Source organism: Nicotiana tabacum, chromosome 18 (genome assembly GCF_000715075.1).
Source record: "Nicotiana tabacum cultivar K326 chromosome 18, ASM71507v2, whole genome shotgun sequence".
In the NCBI taxonomy this organism is placed as follows: domain Eukaryota; kingdom Viridiplantae; phylum Streptophyta; class Magnoliopsida; order Solanales; family Solanaceae; genus Nicotiana; species Nicotiana tabacum.
The window spans coordinates 60,028,793-60,052,875 of NC_134097.1; the positions used below are offsets into that span (position 1 = coordinate 60,028,793).

The 24,083-nt window shown below is 44.2% G+C and overlaps 1 protein-coding gene across 4 annotated transcripts in view; it reads right to left on the reverse strand.

Annotated features, from left to right (window-relative positions):
* LOC107771936 (isoamylase 3, chloroplastic) overlaps positions 1–18,303 on the reverse strand; it is an 85,495-nt gene extending 67,192 nt beyond the window's left edge. For all 4 annotated transcript variants that reach the window (XR_012702070.1, XM_075236894.1, XM_016591399.2 and 1 more), the window contains exons 1-4: positions 17,672–18,303; positions 17,524–17,581; positions 17,325–17,396; positions 15,783–15,940 (exon numbers count right to left, since the gene is read on the reverse strand). Coding sequence is in view for 3 of the 4 variants with exons in the window: in XM_075236894.1 (XP_075092995.1) it covers positions 15,783–15,940; positions 17,325–17,396; positions 17,524–17,581; positions 17,672–17,775 (392 nt within the window). In the remaining variant the exon portion in view is untranslated. The remainder of the gene's footprint in view (positions 1–15,782; positions 15,941–17,324; positions 17,397–17,523; positions 17,582–17,671) is intronic.
* Positions 18,304–24,083: the final 5,780 nt, after the last annotated feature.

The following is a 24,083-nucleotide window of genomic DNA, read 5'->3' on the forward strand; positions in this document are numbered from 1 at the left end:
CAAAAATGTCTTATGTTTTTTTATAGGCAGTATAACAATTCCTCCTTGATTTTTCTTTGTGTCGCGGTTCTTTTCTAAGGTATTTGCTTGAACCGGCTTTAGTTATTTTTTTTTTGTAGGAATAAAGAATCTTGTGTTTTAGTGCTAATTGGAGAGAATCTTTCTTGACTTTGTTGTGCCTTAATACGGTAAGTGCCTCAGTTGTGACACCTAGGCTCATGTTAAGATATGTAACAATTCCTAAACTTTCTTTTTTAACTCTTATTGCTGTGAAGATGGAGTACAACCAGCCTAAGAAACGGTTGCAAAGTTAGCATTTGAACATTATTATGTCTGCTATTTGTTTAAAATATAGTGGAAATCCTATGGGTTGACTGTCAAGCAAGTAAGTATTCCTCCTATTGTTCATATTTTTAAAAGTCTCACTCTATCCTTACAAGTATGAGGTTTCATATGGGCACAATCTTAACCGTAGTATTAGGGCTATTTTTGTATTTTTTTATTCATGGTTCTTTATTATTACATGATGTGTCATTCGCGCGAACAGAGAAAGTTATAAGGAAGCTAAGAAGGTGGCGGAGTTAGCGGTCACGGAAGCTAAGAATGCAGTATTTGGTCGCCTGTACGAAGAACTGGGGGACAAAGGCGGGGACAAGAAGTTGTTCCGGCTGGCCAAGGGGAGAGAGAGGACGGCTCGTGATCTAGACCAAGTGAGGTGCATCAAGGGCGAGGAAGGTCGTGTGTTGATGGAAGACGCTCAGATAAACCGGAGGTGGCAGAGGTACTTTCATAAGCTGCTGAATGACGAAGGGGACAGAGACATTGTGTTTGAAGAATTGGAACACTCTAAGAGTCACCGAGATTTTAGCTGTTCTAGGCACATTAAGGTCGGGGAGGTTGTAGGGCTATGCGTAAGATGAGCGGGGCAAAGCGACCGGACCAGACAAAATTCCGGTAAACTTTTGAAGGTATGTGGATAGAGCAGGATTGGAGTGGCTAATTGGGTTGTTTAATGTTATTTTCAGGACGAAGGAGAGGCCAGAAGAACGGAGGTGGAGTACGATGATACCGCTATACAAGAACAAAGGCGATATCCAGAACTGTAACAATTATAGGAGCATCAAGTTACTAAGTCATACCATGAAAGTATGGGAGAGGGTAGTGGAAGCGAGGGTAAGGAGGTTGGTGTCGATATCTGATAACCAGTTTGGGTTCATGCCTGGTCTTTCTACCACGGAAGCTATCCATCTTATTCAGAGATTGGTTGAACTGTACAGAGAGAGGAAGAAGGATTTGCACATAGTGTTTATTGACCTAGAAAAAGCATATGACAAGGTCCCTAGGGAAGTTCTTTAGAGATTCCTGAAGGTGAAAGGTGTTCTGGTGGCTTATATTAGGGTGATTAAGGACATGTATGATAGAGCTAAGACTCGGTTTAGGACAGTGGGGGGCGACTCGGAGCATTTTCCTGTTGTTATAGGGTTACACCAAGGATCTGCGCTCAACCCATTCTTATTTGCTCTGGCGATACACGCACTGACACACCATATTCAAGGGGAGGTGCCATGGTGTATGTTATTCGCTAGATGATATAGTTCTGATTGATGAGACGCGAGGCGTAGTTAACGAGAGGTTGAAGGTTTGGAGACGGACCCTTGAGTCTAAAGGTTTCAAGCTGAGCAGGACAAAGACAAAATACGTGGAGTACAAGTTTGGCATGTCGGGAGAAGCAGACATGGACGTGAGGCTTGCCTTTCAAGTCATCCCTAAGAAAGGGAGCTTCAAGTACTTGGGGTCGATTATCCGGGGGATGGGGAGATTGACGAGAATGTCACGTACCGTACAGGGGTGGGGTGGATGAAATGGAGGCTAGCATCTGCATCTTGTGTGACAGGAAGGCACCTCTGAAACTGAAAGGAAAGTTCTATAGAGTGGTGGTTAGGCCGTCCATGTTGTATGGTGCAGAGTGTTGGCCAGTAAAGAATTCTCACATCCAGAAGATTAAAGTTGCAGAGATGAGGATGCTGAGATGGATGTGCAGGCACACTAGGCTGAATAAGATTAGGAATGAAGATATCCGGGTGAAGTTGGGTGTGGCTCCCATGGAGGACAAGATGCGGGATAGTTAATAACCAACACTCCCCTTCTCAAGTTGGAGCATATAAATCATATGCGTCAAGTTGTTACAAATGTATTGTCTTTGCTGTCTTTTGAGAGCCTTTGCAAAGATGTCTTGTTAATTGTTCATTTGAGCTAACTGATTCTGTAACACTTTATCGGAAAGAACTATTCTGAAACAAAGTGAAAATCCATTTTAAATGACTAGTTCTTTTGAGAAAATGGCTTATTACAACGTAGTCCATTTCTTTAACGTCCACAAACTTCAATTCTCTAAATAATTGTTTTACCCATATGAGATCACACATTGCTACTGTCAGGGCTGGATATTCAACTAATACACTGGATCGAATAACAATGTTCTGCTTCTCACTTTAACATGATACAGGATTCCCACCAACAAAAGCAATATCCAAATTTAGATCATCCATCAATTGGTGAACAGACCTAGGCCCACTCTGCATCATCTGATAGTTTCATTTGTCTTCATACAACAATCCCTACAAACTTGGTGCTTTCTTTGATATATCTTAAAATTCGTAGAATTACATCCCAATGGCGTATATATCGAGCCCACGAATCGACTTACTACATCCAGTAACAGAAATATTTGGTCTAGTAGTACTAGATAGTTTAATTTTCCAACTAGCATTTGGTACCTTTTAGGATCTGAACATGGCTAGCCTAATCCAGTACCAATCTACAAAGACCTGTGGGACCAACATATTGCAGTCCATCAATACCAATTCTTTTGAGAATATCTACTGCATACTTCCAAAAAACAATACTGTCTTGCAACTGCGCGACCTCAATGCATTTAATTTACATTCCCTTCTTGTATCTTTAGAACTACATGCTACGTGCATAACTTATTTTTCTCTACGAAGATATGTTTCGCCCATTTACATTCTGTAAACTGATGTGACCTTTTATAACCACACTCATTTAACCCCCTCTACATCATCGCATCTCAACCTTTTAATGATCTGAAGTCTTACCTGAGCAACCTCTTGGCATTCTTATTAGTATCTCCCACTACAATATTTTCCAACAGCACCACTGCTCTTGCCTTATCACTGACATCAGTTCCACCTGACTAGGTTAAGATGACATTTCCTATGTCAGGCTCTTCACTTGTTATGGACATGTCTCCTCCATATCTCTTTTGATGGCTTTAAGAAAATGTATTTGATCACCTTTCTATCTCGTTCTGTTTATAATTTTTATTTTCATTTATCTTCAGCACACCATGTCATTATCGCCCTTGTCCATTATCTCTATCCCTATATCAACAAGTACCTTCTCCTATCCATCATATCAGATTATGCTAGAAAGGTCTGTTTCACATCCCAGTGGTACTTAAGCTTGCTCCACTAGCTCTCCAACTCTATTGTTGAATTTCATTCGATGTACATGATTAATGTTGGTCCAAACTATTGTAGGTTTAAGGAACATCTAGTCCAAATATATAAGCATATATTTGGCCTTGACTATGATTGTACTTTCTCTTGTACGCGCAATTATCATCCGGCATCTGTTGTCATTTATGGTTGTCATCGTTATTCGCATGTTCATCACTTGAATAGGATGAGGTCTATGTTATCGGATGTCCGGGATCTTGTCTGCCGATTACGTCGATCACAATATATTCTGATACAAAAGTAAGTTTGTTTACCGTGAAAACGGTAACAACATTTAAATTTGTAAATGGGATTCTAAAAATACGTGATCTATTTTTATGCTAATTGTTAGAGCAAATGATGCTAAGGCCGGTCGATGGAGGACCTCGGGGTCGATACCTGGGGTCGATCTCGAGCTATAGGGGGTAGTCGCGAATGGGATAACAGTTAAGATATGATTAACCAAGGCTCCTTATGGCCAATACCAAGCAATAAAGGAAGAACAAGTAAGAAAGCGATAAATGTTAAAGCGGCCTCGAGCTTGAGCGAACGAACAAGTTAGAGAGAAGAGAGAGATATTATTGCACTTGAGTAGAATAGTTGGACCTACATCAGCCCTTTACAAAGTGACATGGATTCCCCTTATATAGGAGAGGGGATACAATATAGTACAGAGTGCATTAAATACAAAGATACGGGGATAAGACGGCTAGGCACGGTGCTAGTGTTTGCTGATTCTAGCTGCTCGCCTCGGGGATCCCGTCCTTCGAACCTTCGTTGGGTCGCGGACAAATTCCCCATCCTCGGGATCTTTGTTGGGCCGCGGACGAACCTCGAAGAAAGGAGCTCGATCGTAATCCTGCAGCCTCGAGGTGCTGATATGACTCCCCGAATGCACCTTAGCGGCGAGAAATAGACCCCTCTGATTTCACCGAATACAGATAGTCTCCGCATTTCCTGGAGTAAAGTAATAGAAAACGATATTGAATCGTCGTCTCGAGGTCATCATTGTCGTGACGTCAACCGTCTAAGAGCATTAAATGTCATGCCCCAGAGAACCGTGCAAGGCCGCCGTCAGATGCGGTAATCGAGAAAACCCACGAACTGCCATCGGCTCGTCCTTTCTGCTTCCCCAGCGATTCCTATAAATGCACCGGTTGCTAGATACTTCCCATTTTCACCCCACTTACAAGCCCGCGAGTCAGAATTTTGTATTTGACACTCTTTCATCTTTTCATAGAAGGATTTTTACCATTGACATGGCTAGAACTTCTAGGACGGTTCCCCGACGGACCGACATTGCATCGCCGTCCCGATCACCTAAGGAAGAAACCAGATTGCTTCCCACTTTGGAACAATGTACCCCGCCTGATCTCGACACGTCAAGGGATTTCGATGTCGATACTACCTCATCTACGCCGGGCAGGTGTGAGCACGTGTCCCGATACGTTAGCGTAGTGACCGATATTAGCAAGGTGAGGGAGGACTACCGATGGAGCAAGGCAGTGGAGGTGGAGATTCCCGGTCCCAACGATAATATTACTGACTTCAAGGCTGGCTTCCTTTATGTATACTCTTACCCATTTACCCTGGGCCCTGATAAATCCGTCGAGTCTCCTCCCCTGGAGATCGACCCGGTTATTCTTGACTTCTGCGACCGATACCAGGTGACACTTTGTCAGATCTACCCTTCTTTTTGGAGGATAGTGTTGATGCTTAGACATTTCACCGAAGGAGTTGAAGGTGAGGTTTTTACCCTTAATCATATGATCGGAATGTACAGCCCTCGACTGTATCGAGGCTTAATCAAGCTTCGCCATCGGTCTAAAAAATCATTTTTCACGAGCGTCGATGAGGGAAAGGACTGAGGATGGATGAGCAGGTTTATCCAAGTAAGGACCTCGGATATCATCTCAGCCCAAAGGATGCCCTTTCCGGAGAGGTGGAACGCTCGACGTAAGCGATTTTCCCTTTAGCCGCTTTTCGACTACTCTTCCGTTTGACATAATAATCTCTTTGTGCTTTCTTCAGCCGCTGCTTGGCATTCGGAGGTGGTCCCAGATTTGTTGGGATGGATCGGGCGATTGAGCGAGAAATTCCCGTACCGCATTCGGTCTTAGACCGGCCTGGCTAAGAAGCGTTGGGTGGCCAAGAATCATGGTGAGGTTCCTTTACCGCCTATGCTTTGCATTTTGTTTTTCCTTCTAAGCCCTTAGCGAAAGCGTATCGCGGTTATTGTGATGGCGCAGGTCTTGGCGAGAATATGCAGATGAGGCCGCCCCCTAATGGTGAAGTAGGGGCCTTAGAGCCTGGCGCAAGCAAGAAGAGGAAAAGCAGGGCAGTTGTTGTCCGTCCTGCGGCAAAGAAAACCAGGTCACTCGAGCGTCGAGCCACTGTCGGGACTGCTGCTCTACCCTCAGGGTCGAATCTTGATACCGAAGGAGAGGACGATAATGGAAGTCCGTTAAGGAGGAGAACAAGGTCAAGTGCGAGAGACTTGCAGGCGCCCCGGTCGGAGGCTGTTGAGTCCGGAACGGCTGGCTCTGGTCGGGCTCGTGGGCCGGGGGTCCTTGAAGAGGACGTTGATGTAGCTTCGAATCGCGCAGCCGGATTTGATGCGGCTTCTACTAGGGGGACCGTTGGTGTCGATCCTGAGGGATCGGAGCTCGGGGCCTTCCAGGAACGTGGGTTGCCACTTGGAGAAATCGGCGAACTGAACGACTTCATTTCGAACTTTCCGGTTTCATCAGGGGAACTGTGGGATGCCCACGGGATGATCGACACCACTGCTGACTCCTCCCAAGGGGGAGACTTTATTGCCAACATTTTCGATGGCGTTATCGACAGAGCTGATCTCAATATTCCTGGCGTCGTTAAAGCGGCGGAGAAGTCCATGCAGCAGGTGTTAGTCATTCCTTGCGCATTTCTTTCGTCCTCAGGCATCATTCGTCGTGTTTCTAACTTTTTCGTTGTGCCGCAGTGTAAGGAGATGTACAACCATGCCATCCTCCGGCTTCGCGGGGAGCTTTCTTATCATGAAAAGGAGCGTAAGAAAGTTATTTCGAAGCTGCAGGATTCGGAGGCTCGCGCGGCCTGGGGAGATAAAGAGTTGGGAGAGCTTCAGGCCGCTTTGGAGACGGCGCTCCGGGAGAAGGCCCTTGCATTTCAGGTATTTTGCTTGCTCGTACCCGACTTTTTACCGCGTATTCACACACATTCCGTATTCGTATATTCATTGACTTGCCCTTCTCCCGTAGGTCGAGCAGAGTGGCTCGCAGATTAATCAGTTGAATGCGGAGATCTCCGGGCTGAGACAGCGAAACGAAATAGTGGCCAGGGAATTGGTGACATCCCGGGATCTTCTCACTGATACTCGCAGGGAGATTGTTGTTTTGGCCGCAGCTAAGTCCGAGGCCGAACGAGATGCTGCTACTTATCGAGAGGATGCGGCCACAGCGCATATAATGGCTCGTGACATATCCATGGCAGCTGAGCAGAAACTAATTCGAGCTATCGAGCATGCCAAAGCGGAGGCGCAGAGAGAGATCCTGGAGAAACTCGGGGCCAGAGGCATCGACCTGTCAGCTGATCTTAAGGAGGCCCGTGCAGTGGAGGAAAGATTGGCGCTTTTGATTGCCCCCGATAAGGGCGAAGACAATAGTGACGAGGAGCAGTCTCCGAGTCTCCCTTTTTTTTTGTATGCCTTCCCTTTTGCTTTGTATGTTGCCCCCGGGGAAATGGACAGTGTAAAGATGTTTTTTCTTTTTGTCAATGTATAAAAGGAGCTTTCATTCTGTCAGCCCTTCTCCTTGCCTTTTTGCTTTTGCATTCCGGCATCGGTCCTTCAGGGCCTTCTATCTGGACAAACCGGGGCCCTGAAACTGGCCATGTCCCGTGGTTGAGTCGACAGCTCCTCTCGAACCGATGTTTATGACGTCGGGGGTCTCCCGAGGTCCCGCAATTTTCTGAGACATGTGGGAGCCGGAGTGATTCCGCCAGTATGCTTCCCTAGGAGAGGGTGACGTTAACGCGGCCAGAATTAATTGGCCTTCTTGGGTAAGCGGGCAGTTGTCGCTTTGCCTCTATATATTTGCTCATCTGTCTCTTAAGTGGCGATTTTGCAGTTCTTGATAAGCCTATCTCCTTTGCAGAGCCTGGCGCTTTGTGCATTGTCCTTCCGCTTCCCTGTTTCAGAGAATTTTTGCCTGGATCCTCATCTTCTCCCCCCTATTCTGTCGTAGTCGTGGCCACTGCTTCGACGCCTGATCATCGGTCGGAGGGGAGTTTTCTCCTGTGCTCCACATTCGGACAGTACCAGCGGCTCACCTCCGATGGCGGGAGAGCGACGCTCGAGGTGCCCTGCCTCGAGGAAGGCTGTCACACCGGGGAAACCTCCCAATGTTCCGAGCCATCAAGAGCATGTGTCGAGGATTATTTCATCGGTGAGGGAGGAAAACCTCGAGATGATCAGAAAAGAATGTGGATGGGGGAAGGCGCGATTTTGCAAGTACCTTCCCCCGAGGAGAGTGTCATGACATATGTTGAGGGATTCTTGAGTGTGTATATTCATGTTCTTGCGCCGGGTTCCCCGGACCGGGTCGTGCTTGATTTCTGTAGAAGATATCAAGTAACGTTGGTGTAGGTTCATCCCTTTCTTGGGAGAATAGTGCAATCAATGAGATATTTTGCTGACAAGGCCGGGATAGAATTTACCCACAGCCACCTCGTGAGGTTGTACCGGCCATTGCGCTATCGGGGCCTGATTGCTCTTCAGCGTAGATCCACCCGAGCTCTTGTAATCGGCAGCGAGGAGGATGAGGACCGTGGATGGATGATTTGGTTCGTTCGAATCCGAATGACCGATGTTATCCCTGGAGAATTTTTGTCGTTTCCTGAGATATTTAGCTAACATGGCCGGGATAGAATTTACCCACAGCCACCTCATGAGGTTGTACCGGCCATTGCGCTATCCGGGCCTGATTGCTCTTCAGCGTAGATCCACCCGAGCTCCTGTAATCAGCAGCGAGGAGAATGAGGACCGTGGATGGATGAATCGGTTCGTTCGAATCCGAATTACCGATGTTATTCCTGGAGAATTTTTGTCGTTTCCTAAGATATTTGGCTGACAAGGTCGGGATAGAATTTACCCACAGCCACCTCGTGAGGTTGTACCGGCCATTGCGCTATCGGGGCCTGATTGCTCTTCAGCGTAGATCCACCCGAGCTCCTGTAATCGACAGCAAGGAGGATGAGGACCATGGATAGATGAATCGGTTCGTTCGAATCCGAATGACCGATGTTATCCCTGGAGAATTTTTGTTGTTTCCTGAGAAATGGAACTTCACACGTAAGTGCTTCGTTTGAACTGCCTCTATCTCAACATGAGGTTGGCCCCGTAATGATATCTTTCTGTTCTTTGTTCATTGCAACTCATTGGTCGCCCGGCGAGGTCCCTGATTTAGCTGAGTGGTCTCGTAAGCTGGCAGCTTGCTCGATTTATGATAGGCGCCAGTGTCGAGATCTATCAAAACGGAGATGGGAGGCGAAGCATCATGGTAGGTGCCTGGCGTTTTGCCCCCTAAGAGATGCTTCCTTCTTGTCGGCTCATCTGATTTATCTGTTGCAGGTGCCGGGAGTCCTTTCGAGGCGAGGCCGAGTCCTCCGGTGGAGGAGGAGAGGTTGCTGGCCCCGGGGTCAAGGAGAGCCGTTAAAAGGAAAGATTCTCTGGGGTGCAAGAAGGCTTATAGTGAGGCTACTTCTTCGCAGTGGTTAAGGGGGGAGCGATTCGGTCGATCGGCAACCTTCCGGGAGTGGCACACTGTCGGACATTGCTTCGGCCTTCGACGAGGCTCAGCGTTTTGGCCTTATGGTGAGTTTCGACTGCTGTAAGAATGTTCTAACCCTGCGCTCCCCTTATTTTTATTTATCTGGCTTCCTTTCTCAGGCCTTTGACGGGCTTAAAACCGAACTGCTTTGTTGCGAGGCTCCGTTGCGAGAGGCTCGGAATAGGGAGAAATCGCTCAAGCTTCTTTGTGCGGCAAAGGAAAGCGAGCTCGTCTCTTTACAGCGTGAGGTGGAACGGAGCCGGGCCCGGGAGGCCCTCTTGGAGAAACAGGTACCCTGCATTTCACGCTAGTCTGCATTCCCTTTTTGTCTTGTCGCCTTGATGTTTTGCTATTTCAGTTGAAGGATAAGGTAGATGAGCTGGAACAACTCTGGGGTGAGGTTGGCAAAGCCAAACGCAAATTCACCGAGCTGCAGGCGCATGTGAATGCCCATTTAGTGGCCAAAGAGAGGGCTCGGATCGGGGCTTCCGCTCTTGAGGCGCAAATCCAGACTGCCCGTGCGAATGATTCGGCTCGGGGGAAGATGATCGCAAGACTCTCATCCGAGCTTTCGAGGGCGAAAACCAAAGTGGTGAATGTTCGGGCCGAGGTTGTGATGAACAATACCAGGGCGGAACAGAAAATGGCGGCTTATTCAAGAAGCGTTGTTGCTGCTAAAGCTGAGCTAAAGAAGACCCTTGATCGTGCAAGCAATAACAAGGAGTATGTGAGGTGCAGATCCCGGAGGGAAATGCTCGAGGATATTCATGCCAGGGGTTTTGATCTCTCAGGGGAGATCGAGCAAGCCAAAGGAGAGGAGTATGATGCCAAGTTCCTTCTGTCCGATGCTGAGGACGATGAGGAGGAGACCAATGGGCCATAGTTGCCGAAAAGGGGAACATCTATTCCCTGCCTCCTTCGTTGTGTATATAGCTTTCATTATATGTCGTAGGTTGAGATTGCACTCCACCGTCAATATGTAAAAATAAGAAGGGGATCCCGCAATTTGTATCTTTTGTATTTCCACTCATTAGGGTTTCAATTGAGTCGATTCGACCTTGGATTGGCAGAAACCTCCGAACCTACAATGTATCCCTGATATTTATCAGGCCGGCGATAGTTGCTTTCATTTTTTGCCCTTAGGCTTGCGTGCTTTAACCGTCTTCGGGTTCAGTCTCTGAGTCGGGATTCGACTCGAGCTTAATTTACCCTCGAGTTTTGCGTTTGCATAGGCTGGTGATAGCGGCTCTTACGCCTTGGGTCGGAGCGACCTTCTATATATGTGGCCCTTAGGCATGTGTAGTTAACTATTTTGGATCCGGTCTCCGAATCAGGTTACGATTCGAGCTCATTTTAATCCTCAAGTTTTCAATTTTCAAGTTGGCGACAATGGCTCTTACGCTGTTTGGCCGTTGAGACCTTTTAGTGTGCGGCCAGGAAGCTCGTTTGGCTGGCGACAATGGCTCTTATGCTTTTGCTCGTGGGCGTTTTGTAGGCTTAGTTTCCACTCGTTAAGGTCTTTTTGAAATGATTTTGCCTGACCTGTCGCCAGTTCTGGGAGAACATCGATTTCAAGTCGTTAACGGCAATGTTCGAGCACCTCGGAAGGTTCTTAGCTCGTAGGTTGAGTAGCTCGAAGCCTTGTGATTTGGAGCTGACATGGTCGAAGCTCATTTGACTGTTGAGGGAAGCGAGTTTTAACCGGTTCTTTCAGAAGTATATTCGAAGGAGTGGCCTGCGATTTTTTTAGCGACGGTCAAGCATCCCCGAGTCGCGTTAATTTGGCTGGATCAGCCGTTTTGACCGTAGTCAAATGTGTTTGGCCGGAGCCATTTTGATCCCGAGTGATAGTTTAGGCGTCTACACCGAGGGTATGACCTTTCGGGATTCTGACAAATGCGACGTACAGCCTAAACTTCGGGATTTTGAGTTTCATGCCTGTTGAGGTCTTACAGTTTGTCATGCATGTTGAGGCCTTACAGTTTTATCATGCCTGTTGAGGTCTTACAATTTTATCATGCCTGTTGAGGTCTTACAGTTTGTGTTTCTTTGTAGAATAGATCTGGTTATACCGAGGGTCTTACGGCCTTGGGTTTTCCAGTGTAAGGCGATTGGAAACAGTCTCCGAGTCATCGAGTTTGCTTAGGCTCGAAGGCCGTTATTCGTGAGCTCAGAGTTATCTTGCTGGGGCTTTATGAGCCCGGAGTTCCGATCCTGGGGCCGTGCGGGTGCCAAATCGTTGACGCTAAGTCTCCGAGTATTTCGGGATGCATTCGGTGGAGGGGCCCTTGCCGTGAGCATGTTGAAATCCCCTTTTCTAGAATACGAGATGCTGAAATATATTCTTTATTGCTTGGCGTAAATACATGTTGTTTTGTTGTTGCGAGCTCGGCCAGCGGGGGCGCGGCTCCTTGGACCGTTCGGTCCGGTATATCATTTCCTATTGGGGCTCCATTTGTCATTTCCCGGAGTGGGCTGGTTGTAAAGAAAGTCACGTGGGCTCGCTGAATCCTCCTTGGGAAGTGCGTGGATGTTGCCTCGTTAAAAACCCCTGCTGGTAAAAACCCGTTCTGGGATAAAAAACCGATCAAAGGAAAAGAGTGCAACCGACGCTTTGAAGCCTCCAGATCTTCGAGCCGGAGTGTCGTCCTAATTACTTTGGTCATGGACCTGCACAAGAGTTATCGTGAAGCAAAAGATGGAAAGAGGGATGGGCGATTATACCTTGGTGGCTACGGCCTTCTCGAGTTCTGGCGCTTTATTCGGCGGTTGCTAAGTAGTCCTTTATTTGAATGCGTCTGGGGCGACCATCAAAAAATCGTGTGGATGACATGTTGGGGCTCGTCTGCTTTGTTCCTTTTGGCTATTTCTCCTTCTCGCAATTGATTTTTAGCCCGGTTGCTGAGAAATTCCCGAAGGTGCCCGTTATCGAGCAATCGGGCCACTTCCTCTCGGAGCTGCATGCAATCTTCGGTTCGGTGCCCGTGCGAGTTGTGAAACTCGCAAATCAAATTGTAGTTCCTGTGGGAAGGATCCGAATGTACCAGTCTGGGCCATCTGGCGTATCTGATTTTGAAAATGAGACATGAATTCTTGCAGCATTTCGTTCTCCCTTTGCTTAATCTTGAATACGTCGGACTGCCTTTTTGCTACCTTGATGGCGCCAGCGTACGCCCTTACGAAGGAGTCCGCCAGCATGGCGAACGAATCTATGGAGTTGGGAGCCAAGTTGTGGTACCACATCATGGCCCCCTTCGAGAGCGTTTCTCCAAATTTCTTCAGCAGGACCGACTCGATCTCATCGTTCTTTATGTCGTTGCCCTTCACCGCGCACGTGTAGGCGGTGACGTGTTCGTTGGGATCCGAGGTCCTGTTGTATTTTGGGAGTTCTGGCATTCTGAACTTCTGTGGGATGGGTTTTGGAGCCGCTTCCTCTGGTTACGGCCGTTGCACGAACTTTCTCGAATCTACACCTTTCAGGACCGGGGGTGCTCCCGGGATCTGATCGACCCCAGAGTTGTAGGTCTCGACTTTTTTATCGTTGGCCGCTATCATTTTCTCACCCGATTCGATCTTTCTGGTGAGGTCCTCAAGTGATCTTTCGAGCACTTGCTCGGCAGGGGGAGCTGTTTCCGGTGCTGCTGTGCTGGGAGTCTTCGGATGGCTTTGCAACTGAGCAAAGGCCAACTGTTGTGCCTGCAACATTTCAAAAATAACATGAAGACTAACTTCCTGTTCTTCCCAGGCTGGGGTTTTTTGGGCTTCCTGTCGGTCGTTGTGTCGTATGCTCCTGTCAGTGTGGGAAGTTTAGTCGACTTGTTGTGCGTCCTATGAATCTGCGTCCGCTAGAATCGGTCCGGGCGCGTTATCGAGATTCTGTGGCGGTGCTCCAGCGGCCGGGACAGCCACACCGTTTTCTCCGTGGTTTTCGAGGTTGTCGTTCTCGATTCTGTTTACCGAGCCAGACATTTTGACCTGAAATCAAGAGATCTTGGACAAGAAAAAGTGTGAAAGGTAACTTACGTTTGTGCAATGAAACCAGCAAGAAAATAATCACTATTATTTTTAGCCCCACGGTGGGCGCCAAACTGTTTACCATGAAAACGGTAACAACAATTAAATTTGTAAATGGGACTCTAAAAATACGTGATCTATTTTTATGCTAGTTGTTAATGCATATGATGCTAAGAATATGAAGTTTAACGATGAAATCCGAGCTAAAACGAAGCAATAATTAAACCGAAAGGCTTACTGTCCGAGCTTCGGACCGGTCGATGGAGGACCTCGGGTCGATACCTGGGGTCGATCTCAAGCTATAGAGGGTAGTAACAGTTAAGATATGATTAACCAAGGCTTCTTATGGCTAATACCAAGCAATAAAGGAAGACCAAGTAAGAAAGCGATAAATGTTAAAGCGGCCTCGAGCTAGAGCGAACGATCCAGTTAGAGAGAAGATAGAGATATATTGCACTTGAGTAGAATAGTTGGAGCTACATCAGCCCTTTACAAAGTGACATGGATTCCCCTTATATAGGAGAGGGGATACAATATAGTACAGAGTGCATTAAATGCAAAGATACGGGGATGGGACGGCTAGGCACGGTGCTAATGTTTGTTGATTCTAGCTGCTCGCCTTGGGGATCCCCATCCTTGGAACCTTCGTTGGGTCGCGGACAAATTCCCCATCCTCGAAACCTTTGCTAGGCCGCGGACGACCCTCGAAGGAAGGAGCTCAATCGTAATCCCGCAGCCTCGAGGTGCTGATATGACTCCCCGAATGCACCTTAGCGGCGAGAAATAGACCCCTCTTATTTCACCGCATACAAAGTTTAGTACCAGCATCCAAGAGTTTGGCATGACTCCAATGAAGTAAACCATTTCATCTTTCTCTTAGTGTTTCTCTAAAAATCTTTTTATTTGCTTTGGTGATTTCCATCAATAACAAAATTATCAGTGACAGCGATAGAAAGACGTTGATAACTCGAGATATCCCTTTCAACATTTTCAGGCTAAGGAACTAGATAGATTAGGATACATCTTGGCACTGAGGTGGCCAAATGAATATCATGCATTGTTACTTCACAATGGAAGTATGCACTCAACACCCTTGAGAAGACAAGAACGAAAAGCTATAGTTCTATTTATATACTCCAGGGACCAGAATGACAAGCATCTATTACAAGCCTCTTAACAATCCCAACAGACATAGACAGTTCGTAACCTCACCAAAAAATAAAAAGACGGTGGTAAATTAAACAATCTCTATGACTCAATCTGATATTTTCTTTTTGGGAAAGCACTGCAAACCTTTCTTTACATTCTTTGTGTCACACTGGGACGTAATGACCCGTACCTTTCATTAAACAAAATTTCTTTGAGATACAAAGATAGAGGACAGGAGAAAATCGTCATTTACGTAAACGCAGAACAGACAGGATCACCATCCAATAAATGTTCCACCTTTGAATATCATTATGTTTTCTTGGAGGCAACCTTATATCTTGGAAGAGCAAGAGGCAAAAGATAATTGCATGATTAAAATACGTTGAACATCAATCCATGATGGTACAAACATCCAAACTCTAATGGATCGAAAAGCTACTCAGATAATTAAAGTTTGGAGAGGTAAGTCAAATAAAACTCTTTTATTTAATAAACTGCTTTTCATATTACACCACAGTTTGTATACCAAGAAAAAATCAAACACGTACAGATTCCAATCACTTCATCAGAGAAATGAAGTTCTGGGAAGATACAGTTACTAGATATGTGAAGTCGAAGAATCAACTTGAAGATATATTTAGCGGGTCCTTTCCAATCTACAAAGCAGTTACATAGCATACTACTGTTTAAGCATCCATTTGAGGGGAAGTGTTAGGTTAATTGATTATATTAGACTAGAGTTAGAGGATACTCAAATATATAAATATGTATTGGTGTCTCAAATCAGATGAATGAACTGTATATACTATACAAAGTATTTACAAATGAGCCCACACCTAAAATAGTTGTCTTCGTGCATTTCTCCAATCTTCTTTTATTCGTTTGTTTTTCCCACATTCTCATTCCAAATGTAGTCATAATTACTAGTTGCAAAAGTGCAAATGATACAGTTGGCTCGAGCTAACTCAGCATTCTCCAAACACACCTCAAAATCATTTCAAGCACCATACTGAACACTTTTGATATGGAACTTACACGGATAAAAATGCATTAAATTAATAATTTGCAATGTGGACAAAATACAAGACTATGAATAACTAGGCAAACCAGTTGCTTGATAGACAATGAAGACAGTAGAACATATTACACCTAAACAAAATTTAATAGGCAGGAATACCGATCGAAGAACAAAACAGCTAGAATATGCAACTAAGACTAGAATTGAATTATCGAAGACAACAAAATACACAATCCAAAAGCATGATTTCAGCCTAACCTCTTCGGAAGAATTACACAAAGTGTAACTGCAGAAGCATGCTGAGAAAAAATTGCAAAATTTATTCCACTTTCAATTTCTGATACTCCAAGTGGATGAGCAAGACCAGGGGTAATTTCAAATGAAGGGAAAGTCTCCAGCATTTGAGGAGCTTCTTCCTAAAATCATGAGCACATTAAAGAAATCAAATCATTAGTTTTCCATAGAACAGTAGCAATAGTTGTTCGCTTTCAAGAACAAAGGTCAGTCAAAACACGAAACAACAAAAGAAAGCAAAATTAGCAGTAGTTTGGTTTACAAAATTAGGATAAGTTAGGATAATCTAATCTGTATCGTATAAGAAGATCATATGTGAGATAAGAAACTCCAGAGCAATTGGCTCCATCAATTCCTATATCACTCTATTAATGTCACCAGAAAAAGTGAACATCACAAAAAAGATAACTTTCACAATATGTCTAGGTAGAATTGTGATTTCAGGTAGTACCTAGTACTGGTCAAATGCCGTAAAGCGTACTATTTCTGACAATGGATATCTTCTGATTTAGTCTGATTTAGAATATGGCATGTTAAAGTAGGTGCTCATACCACTTTCTGAAACAAAGCGCTAGCATAGATCTCGGTGACCCAACTAAATCATTAAACATGTCATCCTAGTTTGCGCATGATGAAACAAAACGGTGAAGACTGTAATTCAGCATATCAGATTCCCAAATAGAAAAACTCAAGGCATTGTACAGCACCCAGAAAACCATGTAATAAGAAGGATTTGCCTACACACTGTTTGTTCAACGGAAAAGAGAAGTGCATGAAAATCAAATCTGTTGACTTCACAGATGGTTAGAAGGGAAGCTGTAGGAATCAAACCTCATATGTTACATCAATACCACATATATTGATCTTTTTTGATGAACTCCTTCTTTTTCTTTTAAACAGCAAGTGTTAATTTTCTTTTACTTCAATTTTAGGAATACATTTTCTCATAACTTTCTTTGCAAACAAACGGAATCTATTTCATGCTTAGCAAGTGTTAATATCTTTTACTTCAATTTTCTAGGAATATATTTTCTCATAACTTTCCTTGCAATCAAATAGTGAAAAATGTGCATTTCATGCTTAGAATTCCAACTTCAGAAGGTTACACGGGATATTTTATGCTAAGCAAGTAAAGAATTTGCAAAAGTTTCTTACGCCTTAAACAAACTTTAATACCAATTCATATTTCATCTCATGAACATTCCTAGTGTATATTCGCTGTTAAGAGGCCATATTGGATAGCCCAATGTACAGAAATCTCATTTCCGCGTCTACGGAGGAACCAAGATCAATTTAGAACATCTAAAACTTGATAGGTGATAAATTGGAGAACCACCATTAGATCTTTCAACATTATTCATTAAGCAAATGACATCTTTAATTACCAACAGCAAAGACACGCGTAAATAAGCACATAAAAGTATTAGTCTTTTAGCAAAGAAGGAATTCAAATTCTCCAAGCAACAATGTACACACATACACATATAAAGAGAGAAATGCAAGTACCTTGATCACACGCTGCTCTTCAGCACGACGAGCATAGACCTTAGCAGGTCTAATCTTGTGATGCTCCCTTGTCTAACTAAAGCCAAGAGACTATGTCACTGACTTTTCAACAATCACCTTTGTCTTTTCCAAAATGTTCAAAAAATTTAAACTTGTGACACCACAATCTTAAATATAACAATAAGAAAGGGTATCCTACCTTACTGAAACTATTCTGCCCGAACAATTCAGCGGGAGGTCTTTTACTCGAGTTCAATCTGCCACCAAAAGGGCAAAAAAGAGTGAATTTATCTACTACTGCACGGAAATAATTGCAACAACTGGAAAATCTCAGGAAAAACAATTACCCTATGATGGAGGACGCACGATATGGAGCAATAAAAATGCGGTTGAAATTATTGGATGAAAGCTGAGGAGCAGGAAGTATCGCCACCACGGTCGATGCCGTCATCTTTATTTTCTAGAAAGAACTAAATTGTGAAATTAAGGAGAGTGAAAGTGTGAAGATTGGATTGCGTGATTCGTCGGATTTTTTGTTGGATATTCGAGAGCGGCATGGTTGGAAGGAAGCGGAGAGAGGGTCATTTTTGGTCTGCCACGTGAAAAGGTCGTACGTGAACGGCCCGTATCTCCCTCTTCATAAATATCTCACGTGGGCCACTGTGGCGCGAGAGCGCGGGTACGCTACACTAACTTTGATTCTCCCCAAAAATATAATTTAACGGTATCACAAGCTGAAAACTAATTCTTCCACACAAAAAAAAAAAAAAACTATAGCCGGAGCTTCCCTCTCTTCTCATACCCATCTTCGTCTTTTTTCCATAAGTAGTGAATTTTGGTTTTGATTACTAACAAATATGTCAATTATATTGAATTAGTTGAAGGATCTGGTGAAAGATTTGGTCCTATTGGTTGGTTCTTGTAGAACGTTAGCACTTAATCCTAGTAGGAGTAGGATTCGTGAAATACTTTTCACTTCGGATTTTATGACCTAGTAGTCGCCCAAGTTATATAGAATTTCCGAGGATCTTTATTGTTAACTTGGATACCAAATTTGTAAAGATTTGTTTACCCTCAAAATAGAATAACAATTAAATTGTAAGTGTTTTAAGGATACGTGGATTTATTCAATACAAACAACAAAGATTGCTGGAATAAACAGATAAAAAATATAATAACTTATCAAACCGCTTGAAAAATAAAAGGGGGGAATGATTTTGGACTCGAGGGCAGCCTCAATGACGTATCTGTCTTCGATCTTGGGCTTATAATAATGAAACACTTATCGACAATGCAAGAACTTTGAATGGCAGAAAAATAATAGTATAATGCTTTGATGTATGTGTTGTTCTTAATGAATAATCAGACCCCCTTTATATAGTAGGGTAATTCTACTCTACGTAGAATTCCATAAAAGGTACAAATCTCTCGTCTAACTAATTACTGGATTCCCGTTAGTACGTGCCGAGATCTGCACCATGATACCCGGTTAGTTACGGATATTACAGCCTTCCGTTACGCGTGTTCGATTGCCCAATAATGCTCTCTGAAGTTTTTTGGAACTTGGACAGGTCCCCAGGGTCATGGCTCCGATATACTCGAGGGTCGGCGTCCTGCCCCCCGGAACCTGTCTCGATGGGTCCCTTACCTCGATTCCGGCTCCTTGTCATCACGTCCCTTACTCGATTTATTTTATTGGGAACCGGGCCGGCTTATGGGTCTGATTTTACTCGTATATAGATAGTCTCCTCATTTCTCAAAGAGTAAGTGTTATGGAAACGACGAGGAACGACATGAATTCTTCGATCTCTTCTTCAACACGCTGCGACACAAAATGACAAAGAAACAAAAACATCCCTTTAGTCGCGTCATAATGACTCCTAACGCGTGTCAGCGGTCGGTAGGTCGTGTCTAAATGTGAAACGATGCCAAGCCCCTATAAATACCCCTTCCTTTATTCATTTTTTACTATTGACCAAGCTTCTACCTTCGATCTTTTGAGATATTATCGTCTTCTTTCATCCCTCAATATTCTTACCTTCGTTTTTCAAGTTACAACCTTTTTTTACCCCCTCACTTAAGCTAGTGTACTTGTTAACTAGTTCTCACCCTTCATCTCCTCATTCTCCCCCATGGTTTCATACCTTTTTATCCAGATAAAGGAAATGGCAAAGACTTCAAAGACCGTTCCCCAAAAAGATGTTCCTTCTGCTTTGCAGTCGACCCCTAAGGTCGAGGAGACCGCCCTAGGCGTGGTAACTGATGAACCGGCAGCCGAGCCCCCCTTGAAAATGTTCGTCCCCGAGGGGTGTTCGGTCAATGATGACTTCAAGGTTGAAAAACCTTCTTCGGTTCAAGGCCGATGTGAGGCGGTGTCACGGTACATATGATCTATTACCGAGACCGTTCTTCCCGTAGTTCAAAAGGACTGCGGCTGGGATGATAAGGATTTGGTGATTCCCGGGCCCGATGATGATATCACAACACACGTTGAGGGATATCTGAGTGTTTACACTTACCCTTCACATTGGGCCCGGTAGACCCGGTCATCTTGGACTTCTACAGAAGGTACAACGTATGCCTTGGCCAAATCCACCCATATGAAGGATCGTTATCCTCATTCGATTCTTTGTGAACAAGATCAATTCGTGCACATTCACCATCGATCATCTACTCCTCTTATACAGTCCCCGAATCTTCCGAGGGGACTGATAAAGCTTACATGCCGGGCTAGCAAATTTTCAAGCATCGGCGAGGATCGGGATCGAGGTTGGCAATGACGCTTTGTCCGGGTAAGGACCGCTGACCTGATACTGTCGAGTGGAGCTCGTTCCCCGAGAAGTGGAACATATCACGTAAGCGTAACTTCCTTTTAAACGTCGATTTTGTGTTTTGTCTTCCTTTTTCTTATCGGTATTTGCTGTGATGCATCCCTTACTTGAGTCCCAAACACCATTCCTCGGCTTAAGGAATGGATTGGGGGCATTTGTTCGCAGATGCCTTATGCCGAGTGCTCGTGGCGCGAGCTCTCGAAGGGCCTCTGAGAGGCCCGATCTCATGGTAAGATTTCTTTCTCTAAATAAGTAACATTAGACTTTATTTTTTCAATACTATGTCTTCATTGCTTCTTTTCCCGTTTTTGCAAGCTTTCCTAAGACCATCGAGCTTAGGCCCTTGGTAGGGGGTGAGGACCTACCTACTGATCTTCCTGCTTCGGGGCAGTCTAGAGCCACAACCAGAGAGAAGAAAAGGAGGAGGGGCCCGAGTTCCTGGAGCTAGGAGAAAGTTGGCTCGTAAGCCGAAGGAAAGCTCCAGCTCCTGTGTGCCTGACTCGAACTTACTCTACCGGCTCAGGGACGAGCCCGAAGAGGACAAACCTTTTTTGGCCTGCGAGTCATCTGTCCCTGAGGAGCAGGTGATAGCCGAGGTGGAAAGACGGAGGCTAGTCCCCCTCGAGTGCTCAATGCTGGTTTAGGGGCAATGGTCGAGACTCCTCAAGATGTTGGCTCCGCCCCGCCCGGCATTATAGAAATTTCGGGATCACCCTCGATCACAGAGTCCATGTTTGATGAAGCACGAGCGATGAAGGAACGATCCAACGAAGGGATCCATGGAGCGGACGATTCTCTTCAATGCTTCTTTGATAGTGTAGACTCAACCTCACTGGAAGACGTCACCGGGTCTGGTGACTTAGAGGTGCCGAGGAAAAGTTTATCCTCGGAGGTTAGTGGGTCGAACTTGATCCCAAGGCTGATTAACCGGTTCCCCGCCCCGAGCATGGATCCTAGTTAGAAGTGATCGGTTGTTATCACAATTCAAGAGGATGCCCGGGTTCTTTCCGCCCCTATTGGGATAGCTAGTTACCTTCGGTACCTGGTAACCGAAGTATACCAGGCAAAAATAAACGAGATGGATGCGCCATGCTTGTTCAACAAGGCATAATAGGCATTGAACTAGGTTAGGTGTTATCACTTTCTTTTATCTTCGGATTCAGTTTTCCTTTCCTCCTTTTGCAAGCCTCAGTGCTTCACCATGAAACCTTTCTCCGCTACCAAGATGAGCTTAACCAACTCGAGGACGAAGTCAAAGAGCTTGCTTAGAAGAGGGACATAAATAAACTTCTCAGCGAGCAACGGGAAGGAGAAGTCAAGAACCTTCAAGCCGAGTTAGACGCGACTCAGAAAGAACATGCCAACCTGGTGGAACATGTAAAGATCTTTGAAGTTAGTGATGATGAGCTAATCATGACGACTAACGGTCAAAACCTGTAGGTCTACCAAAATCTTGATCGGATTGACCAACTTCGAGCCGAGATGGAGGTGGTCAAGGCCGAGGCCGAAGAGTGGAAGGCCAAAATGGATCATTTAGCTTTGGAAATGGAGACTGTCCTGTTACACCCTATATTTGCATACATAAAAGTGTAATGTAAGCAAACTAATGTAGGACTAAAAATGAGATAATATTTGAAATATATAAAGTAAGTTAATCATGTTACCTCGGAGGTTACAAATATTGAAGATCATGAACAAAAAGTACAGAGAGGGTTGGAAGGTTCAGAAGCTAAAGGAATGGAAGAAAACAATGTTTCATCGAAAGTCAACAAGATGGGAATGTTATAACATGTACTTTTGGGGTCAGACTAGGGTGCTTAACATGATAAGGAGGTTATGTTATGAATTATATTAGTCGTATGATAGTCGTGTGTTATGTTTTGAAGACAAGCAAGTTGTGGAACAAAAGTCGATGAAAGTAATCACAAGTTACATTCATAAGTTTTACTGAAACTTTGGGTCAAATGTAACTGCAATTTTCTCCCAATATACTTAGAGTCATGGGGTGTTCCACCCATCAAATTGAATATCTATGAGTATAGTTCTAACGCATTAAACCATTTATCAATATGACATCTAAATAGAGAGATATATGCATTTTTGCAAGACTGCGCAGGCTGCTAGGTGACAAGTAGGTGTGTCACCTACTTGGTTAAATGAGAGCCCAAAAAGAGGCAATTTCGGGTTAGCTAAAGAGCCCATTTAAGGGCTTATATCCTGCAATATAAACCTCATTATATATTACAAATAAACAGACCTAAACCCCTGCAAACTTCCTCAATTATCCACAAACCCTAATTGAATTTCTATCCCTTTCAAGTTCTAATTGGGGGTAAAACCTAAAGTTTGAAGAACCAAGATAAGGGTTTAGTTATCCAACAAAGAAGGTAAGTTTACTTCTCTCTTTCATCCATTTTTTTGCTGTAAATTCATGGTAAGTCGTTCTATACTTGTAAGAACTCACGAGACGATGATTGGAAGCTGTGAGTTCGAGTTATTCACTTGTAGCGGACTATTTTGTGTTGCTGTTAGGCTGCGTGTTTTACTACTATTTTGTGGAGTTTTAGAGGAGGAAGGGTGTGGAGAAACACCATATAGATGTAGGTTGGTGGTATGTCCATTTGTCGTAACATTTTCGGGTTATTTGACGCTACTACGATGGTCGTTTTATGTATGAAGAGATTGCGGTGTGTTGGGTTGTTTTGTAGTATTTTATGGTGTATATAAGGCTAGAAATTAATGTATATATGTTGTTGTTGTTGTTGTGTTCTTATGTTGTTGGTGTTATCTTTAATTTGGAGCAAGTAAGGATTTTAGGGGAGATGCTGCCCGTTTTTATACAAAATAAGCTTGTCGTTTGTTGTGCGATAGTTGTACCTTTCGCAACTTAATGATATTATTATTATCGTTGTTGTAGATTAAAGTGCGAAGAGGTGATTTAAACTTGGTGATTGGAAAGATTGTGATAAGGTATGTTAAGGCTAAGCCCTTCCTTCATTTTGGCATGATCTCGTAACTACATGTGTTTGATGACGAGACATAAAGAGAAGTTCATACTCCCGAATTTGTATACATTATCCTAGTCTCATAAGTTGCAGTATTCTCCCTTATTGAGAATTGTCTTCTTCCAGTCAAGAGAGCAGAGGGTCTATATATATATATATATATATATATATATATATATATATATATACATAATATTTTTTTGCCATTGAGTTATAATCGATGGGCAGGCCCCTATTGGGCAACCTCTGATCAGATAGTAAGTTGTATACCGAGCCTAATATGGATGTGCGCCTATGAGCAAGCCCAGAATGGCCGAGATACAGAGCCTAGTATGGCCGAGTGCCTATGAGTGAGCCTACTACGGCAGATCAGTTACACGTTGCGAGCCTTATAGGGCCGAGCATTTATTTTACTTACTATATTGAGAGAGTTGAGTCAGTATCAGCAGGTAAGTATATCTCTAGATCATCTTTGACTTCCAGTTACTTTCAGTTATTATGTTATCAATTCAGTTTCAGCTTTCGATTATTTTATCACCTTACATACTCGATACATTATTTCGTACTGACGTCCCTTTTCTGGGGGCGTTGCATTTCATGCATGCAGGTTCAGACAGACAGACGGGTAGACCTCCTCAGTAGATGTGGCCCGAGTTTTGTGTACATCTTATGTATATATGTATATATATTATGGGTAGGTCGGGGCCCTGTTCCGATCACAGTACATCTATCAGTAGAGGCTTGTAAACATATCATGTCAGTTAGTGCAGTATGTTGGGCGTGTAGGCCTTATATGTATATTTTGTTGGTTTGTTAGTTGTAGTAGTTATGACGGCCTTATCGGCCTAGCTTTATATTGATATTTAGTCAGCATTAGTTTCCGTTCAGTTTTATATTTTGCTTCACAATTTGTCTTGCAATGT